Consider the following 12092-nt stretch of genomic DNA (forward strand, 5'->3'; position numbering starts at 1 on the left):
TGCTATTACAAATTTTCCACGGAATAGAAAGCAAGGAAAATCTTCAACCTTATAAAAGTAACTACAAAAAATTCTACCTACCCCTATTATAGTAAATAATGAAAAGTAAAAATACTTTTTTCAAAAGATTAAGAAAAGTTCAAGAATACCTTCTCTTGCTATTTTTACTTATCTTTGTACTGAAAGTTCTCTAAAATATGTTAAGGCAGTAAAAAGAAACAGAAGAGTCCTGTTGTGGAGAATAGAAAAAAAAAATGACTTTCATCCATTAAAAACACAATTAGGAAATCCTAAGGCATCTGCAAAATGGTTTACAAGTGTTTCAAATTTGAAAAGTTAAACATTCATAGATCTTATTTCTTTACATTAGCATTAAATGCTTGCATATGGACATTAAAATATACCTTGCATTTTACATGTATAAATTATCAATGAGATTAAATACTTAGGGAAAAGGTTAACTAAATATGCCCAAGAACTGTATGATGAAAATTATAAAACATTACTAAGAGAAATTAAAGATCGAACAGTCCTTTACATTCTCCTAAAGGGAGCCAGCAATAAGTAAGAAAAATAACAACACGTATTATCTTAGATAATGATTACAGCTAGGGAGATAAATCCGCAAAGTGGCTCATAAAAGCTTGGAAGCAAGGTTGTTAACGTCCGGGTCTAACAGCCCTGCCTCTGTGCTGTGATGCCATCAGATGGCTCTGTTATCCGTGCCAAAGTTTAGTTTCAATGCTGTTTAGCTGGGCCTGTGTATGTTTTAGCTTGTACAAACTCCTCTGTTGAAGCATTTCCTGTAACAGAAGAATCGAGTCGTTTCTGCTTAGGGCTGGAGCCTGCTTCCCTGAGTTTAAGTGCCTGCCTTGTAGCCACTCAGAATAGGCTTGGTCCTGCGCCATCCAGGTCAATGAGCCAGTTTCCTGCTCAGGAGTGCTGCCTTGCTGATGTTGATCTTTAATTTTTTAATAGCCCTGTGGCTGGTTTTTACTCATTAGCAGAAATGAAGAGCCCTTATTCTAAGCCCTCTAGTCCTAGTCACATTGAGAAAAGGGTAGGAGAAGCAAGATGTTGGTTAACTCTCAAGTGTTTTCCAGGATTTTTTTTGTTTTTTCTTTCCTGTTGTATGATTAAGGTTTCTTTTACCATGAATACATTCTCTCTTCATGAATCAATAAATAAAATCTTTTTAAAATGCAAACAAGATATAGAAGCTCTCACTTAGAAGGAGGGTAGGGAATGAAATAAAGGAAAGCTTATTCTGTGATCATGGGATGCCCAGAGATGTCAGCCTCATCTAGCTACAGCTAACCTGGGATGGAGACCAGCACGCATCCTCAGCAGGCACGTGGACGGGACTGGCCACATCACTTGGGAAGAGATTTTCATTAGTCGAGTAGAAAAATCCAAATGTTCATTCGTGGACACTTCGAGATTCCGAGGTCAGGGAAATGAAGGGAACCCCAAAGTATAAGATGCAACACCGAGGCAGATCGAGGGACAATGAGAGTGTGTGCCTGTGGCTAAGCCAAAGTGGAAATTTCAGGAGGGAAAGGTGTTAATGTATACAGGATGACAATGGAGAAATTATGATATGTAACAATGCGGATCTCTGGTAGTCTCCGGAAGAGACATTTTGACTGAGTGGTGAGGATGAAAAGGATAGGAGTGTTAAGAAGGAAGAGGAGGGCAAAATTGGAGCTCAGGAAATGCAAGCAGACTATTTCAGAAGAGGCAGCCTTCTGAACACAGAATCCACATTGCCTGAAGCAGAGCTGAGGAGGATCTCATGCAGCCGTAGACAAGGAAAGGAAACTATGCCATTGATGGAGCAGCACTTTTCAACCATGAGAGTGTCACAATGACAGGGAAGAAAGGACACATTCCATCAGTGGTGGGAGTGCAAATTCTGAAAACATTTCTGAAAAGCCATTTGGCGATATCGATTTAAATGTCTTCAAAGTGTGTAAATCACCCAAGGTTAGAGCTCTGTCTAATGAAATGATTTTGAAACTCCACGTACATCAGTAGGACGCATAGGTGAGGATGTCTCCTCCAGCATTGTTTATAGGAACAATCGACCGGGGACATTGTAATTGATCTTGCTTATTCACAGCTTTGTATTTACTAATGTACTGGAGTGATAAAGTTTATTTGCAGCCTCATAGTAATGCTCACATTATATTTGCAGTCATTCCAGGGCACAGAAAAAAAGGAAATAATCGCATTGTCCTATGCTTGCATTCCCAGCAGAGGTAGAACAATTTTCTGCTTTCTTGTTTCAATATTTGGACTGTAAACAGCTGGTTTTTTGTGTTCTGTTTAGTGACACATTTGGCACACAATCGTGGTTTATGTTGAAGAAATCAGCGCCTTAAATGATCCTCAGGCTAGGGACAGTACTGTCTGGTGTTCCTAAGTGCAAGAAGGATCTGAAATGCCTTGCAGAAAGAAACATATATATGTAAAGTAACCCTTTTTCAAGCATGAGTTGTAATGGTGTGGACCATGAGTCCAGTGTTAATACTTTAACAATATGTCTCCAGTATGGTTTCTTTGCACAGAAACATAAGGGAGATCATGTGTTGATCAGTTGATACAAATCTGACCAGAGAAACTTGAAAGGATCTTAACCCTGTGTTTCTCTTTGGAGCAGTGGTTGGGTGCTCAGCAGTTCAGTATTGGTGGTGATTTTATAGAATGTAACTGCCTTTAATAACAAAAATAGACCGTTTTCCTTTAGAAAGGACTGTGTGAACACATTAAGGCAGGCCTTATGGTATGGACTGTGGAAATTATAAAGACTTTTTTTAAAGATTTATTCTCGTTTATTGGAAAATCAGATATACAGAGGAGAAGAGACAGAGAAGATTTTCTATCCGCTGATCCAATTCCCAAGTGGTCTCAAAGGCCAAAGCTGAGTCAATCTGAAGCCAGGAGCCCAGAGCCCCTTCTGGGTCTCCCACGTAGGTGCAGGTTCCCAAGGCTTTGGGCTGTCCTTGATTTCTTTCCCAGGCCACAAGCAGGAGGCTGGATGGGAAGTGGAGCAGAGCCACGGGTACAGGAACTGGCGCCCATATGGGATCCTGTCGCATGCAAGGCTAGGACTTTAGCTGGTAGGCTACTGCGTCAGGTCCTATAAATGCTTTTTAAAAATTTAATTTTTTTCAAAGATTTATTTATTTTTATTACAAAGTCAGATATACAGAGAAGAGGAGAGACAGAGAGGAAGATCTTCCGTCCGATGATTCACTCCCCAAGTGAGCCGCAACAGGCCAGTGTTGCGCCAATCTGAAGTCAGGAACCAGGAACCTCTTCCGGGTCTCCCACACGGGTGCAGGGTCCCAAAGCCTTGGGCCATCCTCGATTGCTTTCCCAGGCCACAAGCAGGGAGCTGGATGGGAAGTGGAGCTGCCAGGATTAGAACCGGTGCCCATCTGGGATCCCAGGGTGTTCAAGGCGAGAACTTTAGCCGCTAGGCCACGTTGCCGGGCTCTAAAAATTTAATTTTTAAAACAGAGAGAGAGAAAGAGAGAGAGAGAGAGAGGAGAGATTCTATATCCACTGGTTCGTTCTCTAAATGTTTGTAATTGCTAAGACTGGGCCAGGCCCAAGATTGGAACCAGGAGTTTCCTCCAGGTCTTCCAAGTGAATGCAGGAGTCTGAGGACTTGTGCCATGTTCTACTGCTTCCCAGGCACATTATCAAATAATTAGATCTAAAATGAAGCTGGCACAACTTGAACCCATCTGGGATGCCACCATCACAGTCAGTGGCTTAACCCTCCATGCCTCATAGAAAATTTAACAATCACTAACTCAAGAAAACTCAATTGCTGTGAATCATTCCCCAAAGATATTGTTGCAAGAGAGACTAAAGTGCAGGACTTGATAATATGATGTCATCTTGATTGCCGTCTGTGTGATTTCAGTATGTCTTGTGAACTTGTGCAGAGTGGTGTGTGCTGGGGTGAGAATGGAGGACTCTTCAGAGTGACCTTGGGTCACTAAGTGACCCTTTGCATGTAGAAACAAATGTTGGGGTAGGTTAAACAAAATCACATCATTTCTGTAGAATGACTTGTGTCCCATGAAGAAATTCGCTGGAAAAGGGGATAAAAAGTGGCATTATCCTGACAGAACGAGAGGGTGAAAAGCAAGTTGCAAAATAATGTGTAAAATATGATTCTATTTTAATAATAACTTGCTTGCCATGCTGAAGTTTGAGAATAAGCGAAGAAACGGAAGTGAGGGGACCAACATTGTGTTGTAGCACGTTAGGTGCCACCTGCAGTGCCAGCCTTCCATATGAGAGCTGGTTCAAGTACAAGATACTTTGCTTCCAATCCAGCCTCCCGAAAATGTCCTGGGAAAAACAGCAGAAGATGGCCCCGGTGCCTGTGCCCCTGCCAGCCCTGTGAGACACTGGAAGGAAGCACCTGCTTCCTGCCTTCCATCTGCTCAAGTCTGGATGTTGCCACAAATAGGGATGTGATCCGGCAGATGGAAGCCCTCACCTCTCCATCTCTGTAACTTACAAATAAACAAATAAAAATCTAAAACAAACAAACAAAAAATATTTGAATGTGTCAAGAGATTGGGAATTTTATGGGCAAAGATTGTTTTAATGCTCATTTCTAGTGATTTATTTTGGTAAGCATTGTTTAGTAGAAGTTAGTTCCAACTTCAGATAACATGTAAGAAACATAAGCCATCATTCAAATAATACAGAAACTCTATAACATTCGTAACAGCTGTTAGATGCTTTGTTGCGTACTAATCTCACTAGCATATTTTAAAAGCAGCACCAGGAGGCTCCAGTGCACTCCACACACAGTGCCGAGTTGTTACAAGGAATCCTTGACAGTCGTGTCCTTTTTCTTTTAGGAATCATTAAGAGCCGTCCGATATGAAATATCTCCAGATAAGGAGTATGCCCTTTTCTCATATAACGTGGGACCGGTGAGTACCACCTTTTTCCCCCAAGTGGTTCCTTCATTCTGACGCTGGGTTCATTATAACGTTTCCTTAAATTTTCCATTGCCATGAATGATCTTTGAATCCTGAAATGTTCTGTGGTTCTCTTTTGTAAGGAATACTGCCACCTAGGAGAGAGGAAAGGTATAAAAACTTCATTGGCAGAAAAATGAAATCATTCATCTCAGAGGTTTTTCTTGGAGGAAAACGTGAGAATTTGTCTTTTTGTAGATATTTATCTTACCCTTTGTGCAGTAATTTTTCTTGCATTTGTCTCAAACTATAATTTTAATCCTGACCACAAAATGCACTTGCCAGGTTAAGTCAAAATCATGAGGTTAATTAACAGGCCATCACACTGTTCCAACGAAGTGTTGAACCCTCGCTTTCATTATTTCAGTCAATGCTGATAGCACTTTGTCAATACGAGTTGGCTATAAAATCTCACAAGAATTTTATATACAGTCTCACCCTGGACTGTATATGTAGCCTAAATTTTCCTAAACTGGTGTGGGATTTTCTTTCTTCTTTGCCTTCTTTTCATTCAACATACTATTATATTAGAATTGACCTCAGCCTTTTAATTTTAAATGAGTTAGAAGATGAAATTTGTTTGTACATGCAAAGCAAACATTAATCTTTTAAGATATTAGCAACTTTAGAAATGGGTATTTTTTGGAATATTAATTTAGGAAATCCAGGATTAATCTGCCTGAAGATACAAATGTCCAATTCTAGAACTTAACTTTTTCCTTGTATAGCTTGATTTGACAGCTGACTTATTGGAAATTGCATCTGTATTCTTCCTAATGCAGATATTTGAAACTGTATCATCAATTATCTACTTTTCTATCTTTAAAATGTCCATTATCTAAAAGTTTGCATTTTCTCCATCCAAATTTATTGGAACAATCAGGCATTTTTATTTATCTGACTGGAAGCTGTTGATGAACATGACCTTCTAACAGGTGATTTTTTTTAACCTTGCTGATCCCTGTATTTCTCACACCCATCCCTACATGTGCCTCTTTAAGTTTCAAGCATCAGAGAAATGCACAGAGAAATAAATGCTTCCTTTCCTATTGGCGAGTACCAAAAGTAGTTCAATTAAACACACACACACACCCCACCCCCACCCCCCACTGGCAGACTCCTGAAGGACATTCACAAATTTGTTCAGGCTCATTCCTGGTAGCACAGCCAACATCTGACAGAAAAACATAGACCTATCTCATCTTATCTACCTAGAGAATGTTTAAGCCAATGAATTTCCCCTGCAGTGAGATGGAATATCTCAGAGCATCCTGGTCCTCCAAGCCTTTATCAGTCCTGTATCAGTTATTCAGAATGTTACACAACAGGTTCTCACCCATGCAAAGAAGGAGGCTCTCATCTCTATGGCTGTGGTTCTGTGTCTCGTGGAGTCGGGCCTGAAAGACTGCCCACTGCATCTTTGTCCGTGAAAGACTGCCCACTGCAGCCAATAACTGAATGAGTGAACATGATGCTTCTAAAGACAGAGTTGTCAGCAGATAGATCACGGACTCCTTTCTCAGTCTACAGAGCTTGTCAGCGTTTAGAATACCATATACTAGGTATATTTTTTAACTAAAGGAAAATTCAGGAACTTTGGAGTGGGTTTAGAGAACTCTAAAATGATCAAAGTATTACAAATTAAAGCATCTACAGAAATGGATACTTTTAACTCCCATTAAAGCTACCCTTAATAATTTTCAAATACTGATAAGTTGCTGTAAACATTTACTTGCATGGTTATGCAAGCAAATATCCTGTGGCCTTCTGCAAAAAGAACTGAAAAATTTGGGAGTCTGTGTAAGAATTTGTAATTTAGTTATTAAGCAGAACTTCTTTATTGGAAAAACAAAGAAAAGGGGGGTGGATTTCAACAGAAGGGTTAAAGCACTTTTTTTCTGGAATAAATGGGATAGACCAGGACTTTTACTAAGTTGTATTTAGTATTGGTAAGTATTATTAATAGGAAGATAATAATGAATAGTGGTTACTGCTACATTATTCCATGGTATTCTTTTTGAAAAATAAAATGCTCTATAGTTGAACAATACTGCTGAATACTTTTAAGATGTTTGTATTCTCACAGGGGTTGTATAGTATTTCTAATTGGAAATTGCTATTCATTACAAAATGCAATTTCCATCTAACTGTAAGAAAGCTACACTTTTTTGAGGGGGGATTCTTTCTAATCATATTCTCATATGACTAAAGATAGCTGGTATAAATCTATCTTGGTTATGCAAACCAACTCAGCTTTTTACTTAATAGAGCATCATAAAAAATCATTTAGTAAAGACTAACTTGCCAGTTGTTGGGTAGCTTGCATTTAGTTTACAGATACTCCCTGTGCAATAAAATTGCAGTGCTATAGGCTGCCATTTCGTTGAAAAATCCAAATGTTCCAAGTACCATCAGGATGGTTATCATGTTTCCAACCTTGCTTCTCTTTACTGCCCCTTTGAAGACAACAGTCTTGGAATTCCAACAATCCCAGATTCAAGTGCCAGCTCTAATCTAATGCAACTAGATGTTTTCTTGAGAAACCAGTTAACTCTCATGAGTCTAATTTCCCTTTTGAAATGAATTAATGTATTTCTAACCAAAAGGACTGAGTGGCATACTACATATTAAAGTGCTATACAACTCATACAGCTCCTGGCAGACAGTAGGTGATCCATACGTCTGAATTTCCATTTCCATTTCTCCTTAATGCATTTATTGAAGGCTTCACATGTTTGTTAGGAAAAGTTTGTGTTTACATAGTTCATAATGTAATCACCTTTTTAAACTTTTTAAAAGATTTTACTTATTATTTTTACTGGAAAGGTAGATTTACAGAAAGAAGGAGGGAGGGAGAAAGATCTTGCCTGTTCATTTCCCAAATGGCTGCAGTGGCTGGAGCTGAGCTGATATGAAGCCAGGAACCAGGAGCCAGGAGCTTCTTCCAGGTCTCCCACATGGGTGCAGGTTTTTTTTGGTCTTAAATCGCTTCTATCTTGTACAGGGTATATGCCAACTTACCTCGTTGAATTCACAATACGAACAAGCGTGTGAAAGGCATGTGGGACAAGAACTACAAAGGGAAATTTCATGAGTGTAAAGCAAAGTTGTCTTCATTAACTATAGCAGGGAAGGTGTCCAGGAGGAGGTGAAACTTGGTACCTCTAAAGTCTGAAGCCAGGAGTATGCATGATGAGTAGGAAGGAGGAAGAACTCAGGGTGGCTGGGAACAAGACAGAGAGCAGCCAGGCACCTGGCCTAACAAGTAAGGAGCTCAGCTCTTCATGGCTTTGGCTTTGCGATTGCTGAGTTTCTCTGAAACATGAAGAAAAGCTTACAAGCGAGCGTGAATCTCATAGATGACATGAGTAGTGGAGGAAAATGTGAAGAGTAATTCTCTTAAAGAAGGAAAATAAAGCCACACATGTCACCTGTGGAGAGAAATACATGAAAACAGGAAGAGTCCTAAGACTGAACTTTCAAGAACTACTAGTGCCATCCTATAAGGCTTTATATAGGATCCTGGAGAGGATGAATCTTGGGCAGAATGAGAAAAGGGGCAGCTGAACAAGTAGAAACTCAAGAGTGCCGTGTTAAATGGAAGAAGGAAAAAATTGTTTCCAGAAGGCTTCTCATGATGGGTGTCTAAATGTTCCAGGCCTTGGGTGGGTGACTCTTGGCTTCTTCTCTTTTCCTTGTTTTCCCAAGTGATCTCATACTTTCTCTGGACTGAATGATGTGGGAGTCCTGGTTTATATTTTAATCCTGGACCTTTCCCTGAAACTCCAGAGGGGTTGTGAATAGGAGGAAGATTTAATCCAATTGCTCACCATCACAGTCAACTTGTTCCTTTCCGTGCAGCCTTAAGCAGTGCACCCCAGCCATTTTGGCCTGCCGCACCAGAAGAGGAAATCTAGACTTTGTGCCTTCTGTGCTCCATACTGAAGGGTGGTCCAGTGAGCATCAGCCCCTTACACTTCGAGGGTGCTCATATTTGAGCATAGAGAAGTTCTGTATCCACGTCTTGAAGCAGTTGTTTTTTTTTTTTGTTTTGTTTTGTTTAATTATTTATTATGTAACTTCAGTAATTACATTGTATTATGTGACACAGTTACATAGATACTTGGGTTCTCCCCACCCCTCCCCAAACCCTCCCACCATGGTGGATTCCTCCACCTTGTTGCATAACCACAGCTCAAGTTCAGTTGAGATTTCCCCATTGCAAGCATATACCAAACATAGAGTCCAGCATCTTATTGTCCCGTCAAGTTCAACGGCTTCTTAGGTATACCCTCTCTGGTCTGATGACAGAGCCAGCAGAGTATCATCCCAGTCAATTGAAAGCTCCAACATACCATCAGCAAAAATTTACATCATTATGGAATTAATTGACATAGTAATGAGTAACCAATATGTTAAAAGTAAATGCGGGTTCCCAGCCACCTTCTGTGACCACCTCACCTATACTTCAATTTTAGTTTATACACAACATATAACATTCAAAACATAACATGTTATACATAACATCATATCATCTTAAATTAAGGCAAACATGTGGTATTTAACCTTTTGGGATTGGCTCATTTCCCTTAGCATTATGGTTTCCAGTTTGGCCCATTTGGCCACAAAGAACTGCATTTTGTTTTTTTTAATAGCTGAGTAGTATTCCATGGAGTAGATGAACCATAGCTTTCTTATCCAAGACATCACCCAGTTACAGTAGCCTGAGTTTGCTCAAAACCCACATGGAACCGTCTACCTCAGCATAGCTTGAGACCAAGTATGGAAGAGCTGTCCAGTTCAGCATGTGTGGAGAGAGCATTTAATAAATAACGATCAAAATCAAGGGGTTTGATATGAATCATAGGATAATATCTTAAGGAACATAAGAGATGGAAAAGAGATTTTGTGTTTCTCCATTTATTATGTATCACTTTCTCTTATTTATTCAGAGCAACGGTAGAACTGTATTATTTCTCAGTTGTTTGGTATGCATAAGTTTTATTTGCCTGAGTCTACAAAACAACTACTCAGAAAGAAGGACAGGCTTTTCTATTTCTTGTACATCACCCTCTTCAGACCTAACACAGGACCATCTGTGCTTATTTTCTGCCAAACAGACATGTCTGTGGTCTCTCTGAGCCTCTTAGTTAGATCAAGATGTACTCCAAATTCTTGAAATTCCATCCAACACACAAATGGAATAATAAAAGAAGACCCAGGTTGTAACATATCCGAATGTTTTTTTCTAACAATATGTGCCATGCTAATTAGCATGCTTGTTTCTGTAAACTCTTCTAACACTGCAGAGCTGTAACTTGGTTTGCATTCTTGAATATTCACAAATGAGCTCGTTTTAGCTATGTCAACGCTGTTATTGATAGCCTCAAAAGTGCTCATTAAAGAAGTTTAAAATAGCAATTCTGCAGTAATTTTGAGAAATAGTAAGCTAAAGCACAGTTCTACACTTTCTCAGCCTGAGCTATGGATAGGTCCTTAAGTGGTATGCTAGGGTCGTTGGAAGTATTTTAAAAGATCCGATTTGATTTATATGGTATCAACTTTATAGTTGTCTACATTTTTAATTTACGTTATCTCATTCCTGCCCCAATGAGCCACTGTTTTCTAAAGCAGTTTTATTTTGCTTGCTTCACAACATTACACAACGTGTCTGAAGAATTCTCCTGAAATGAAGATAGATGTTGAGGGAATAGCATTTTTATCTTTAATTTGACCATTATGCTAACTATACCACCTGTACTGCAGCAGAAAAATACCTAAAACAAACTTATTTAATTAGAACATCATGTTCCTTCAGACTGAGGTATATTGACAAATATGAAAAGTGTCAAAAACACTACAGAAGAGGAAAGAAATGTACTTATAGTATCTTGGGACATTTGAAATATTAGCATATTTTGTGACTTTCAAAGAAGAAAGCGAAATTAAATCTGTGAAAATTCTTCCTTTGACTATCTTTTCTGACAAAACCACTGAAAATTTGTGAAAAGTTTCATCGCAATGTTTGAGAGTTAAGTGGAATGATCATTTTTATGGACATTGAAACATTATCCTGGTCACACTAAAATGTTGTCCCAAATCTGGTCTAAATAAAATATCATATCACACAATGATTTAATTAACAAGTGGGTTAATGTATGTGAACTGATCTTAGCTACCTTTTACTACACAAAAAAATGTGATGACCAGATCTAGCATCGCAGTATAGTGGGCTAAGCCCATGTTTGGGATGCCTCATGGAAGTAGCAATTTTATCCCAGCTCTTCTGTTTCTGATCCATCTCTCCACTAACGCAATGGGGAAGGCAGTGGAGGGTGGCCCAAAGGCATGGGCCACTGCCCCCATGTGGAAGGCCGCAATGCAGTGCTGGCTCCTGGCTTCAACCTGGCCCAGACTTGGCTCTTCCAGCCATGTGGGGAATGAACCAGGAAAATATGAAATTTCTCCCCTAACACCCCTCTCTCTCTCTTTCCCTAGCCATTTTCTTTTCTCTAATCTTCTCTCTCTCCTCCTCCTTCTCTATGTCATCTGCCTTTCAAATGACTACATTTTAAAAAAACAAATCAACATTATAATGACTTCAACAGCAGATGACTTCCACATTATAATAGCTTCAGCAGCTATCTCAGACTCTCAGAGTTTAGGGCTGCAGGTAGACAGACCTTTTCACACACTGCGGGCCCAGGGCCCCACCAGGTGTTGTCTGGGCTGCAGGCTCATCTTAGGGTCATTTCATCTCGACTGGGGAAAGGCCCTCTTCCAGCTCACTCCATGGCTTTTACAGGACTCTGTCCGTGATAGCTATAGGCCTCCTCACTAAAGTTGGCCAGGGACCGTCCTCAGTTGCCCGCATCTGAGACTCTCCAAACATAACTGTTTGCCCCATCAGAGATCAAAAACAGAAAGAGCCAGGAAAGGAGTGCCCGCACGATGGTTGCCATGGTTCTTATGACTTCAGGTCATGAATGGTACCTCTTCGTCTTTGTTGTATTCTGTGAGAAATGAAATGCTAGAGCTAGCTCATTCCAAAAAGGAACGAGTATCAGAAGGGACAGA

The 12092-nt window shown here is 39.8% G+C and overlaps 1 protein-coding gene across 2 annotated transcripts in view; it reads left to right on the forward strand.

The window, feature by feature from the left end:
* DPP6 (dipeptidyl peptidase like 6) overlaps nucleotides 1-12092 on the forward strand; it is a 797513-nt gene that overhangs the window by 468882 nt on the left and 316539 nt on the right. For both annotated transcript variants that reach the window (XM_058660636.1, XM_058660637.1), the window contains one exon: nucleotides 4893-4967. In XM_058660636.1, coding sequence (XP_058516619.1) covers nucleotides 4893-4967 — 75 coding nt within the window. The remainder of the gene's footprint in view (nucleotides 1-4892; nucleotides 4968-12092) is intronic.

The sequence above is a fragment of the Ochotona princeps genome, chromosome 2 (genome assembly GCF_030435755.1).
Source record: "Ochotona princeps isolate mOchPri1 chromosome 2, mOchPri1.hap1, whole genome shotgun sequence".
NCBI lineage: Eukaryota > Metazoa > Chordata > Mammalia > Lagomorpha > Ochotonidae > Ochotona > Ochotona princeps.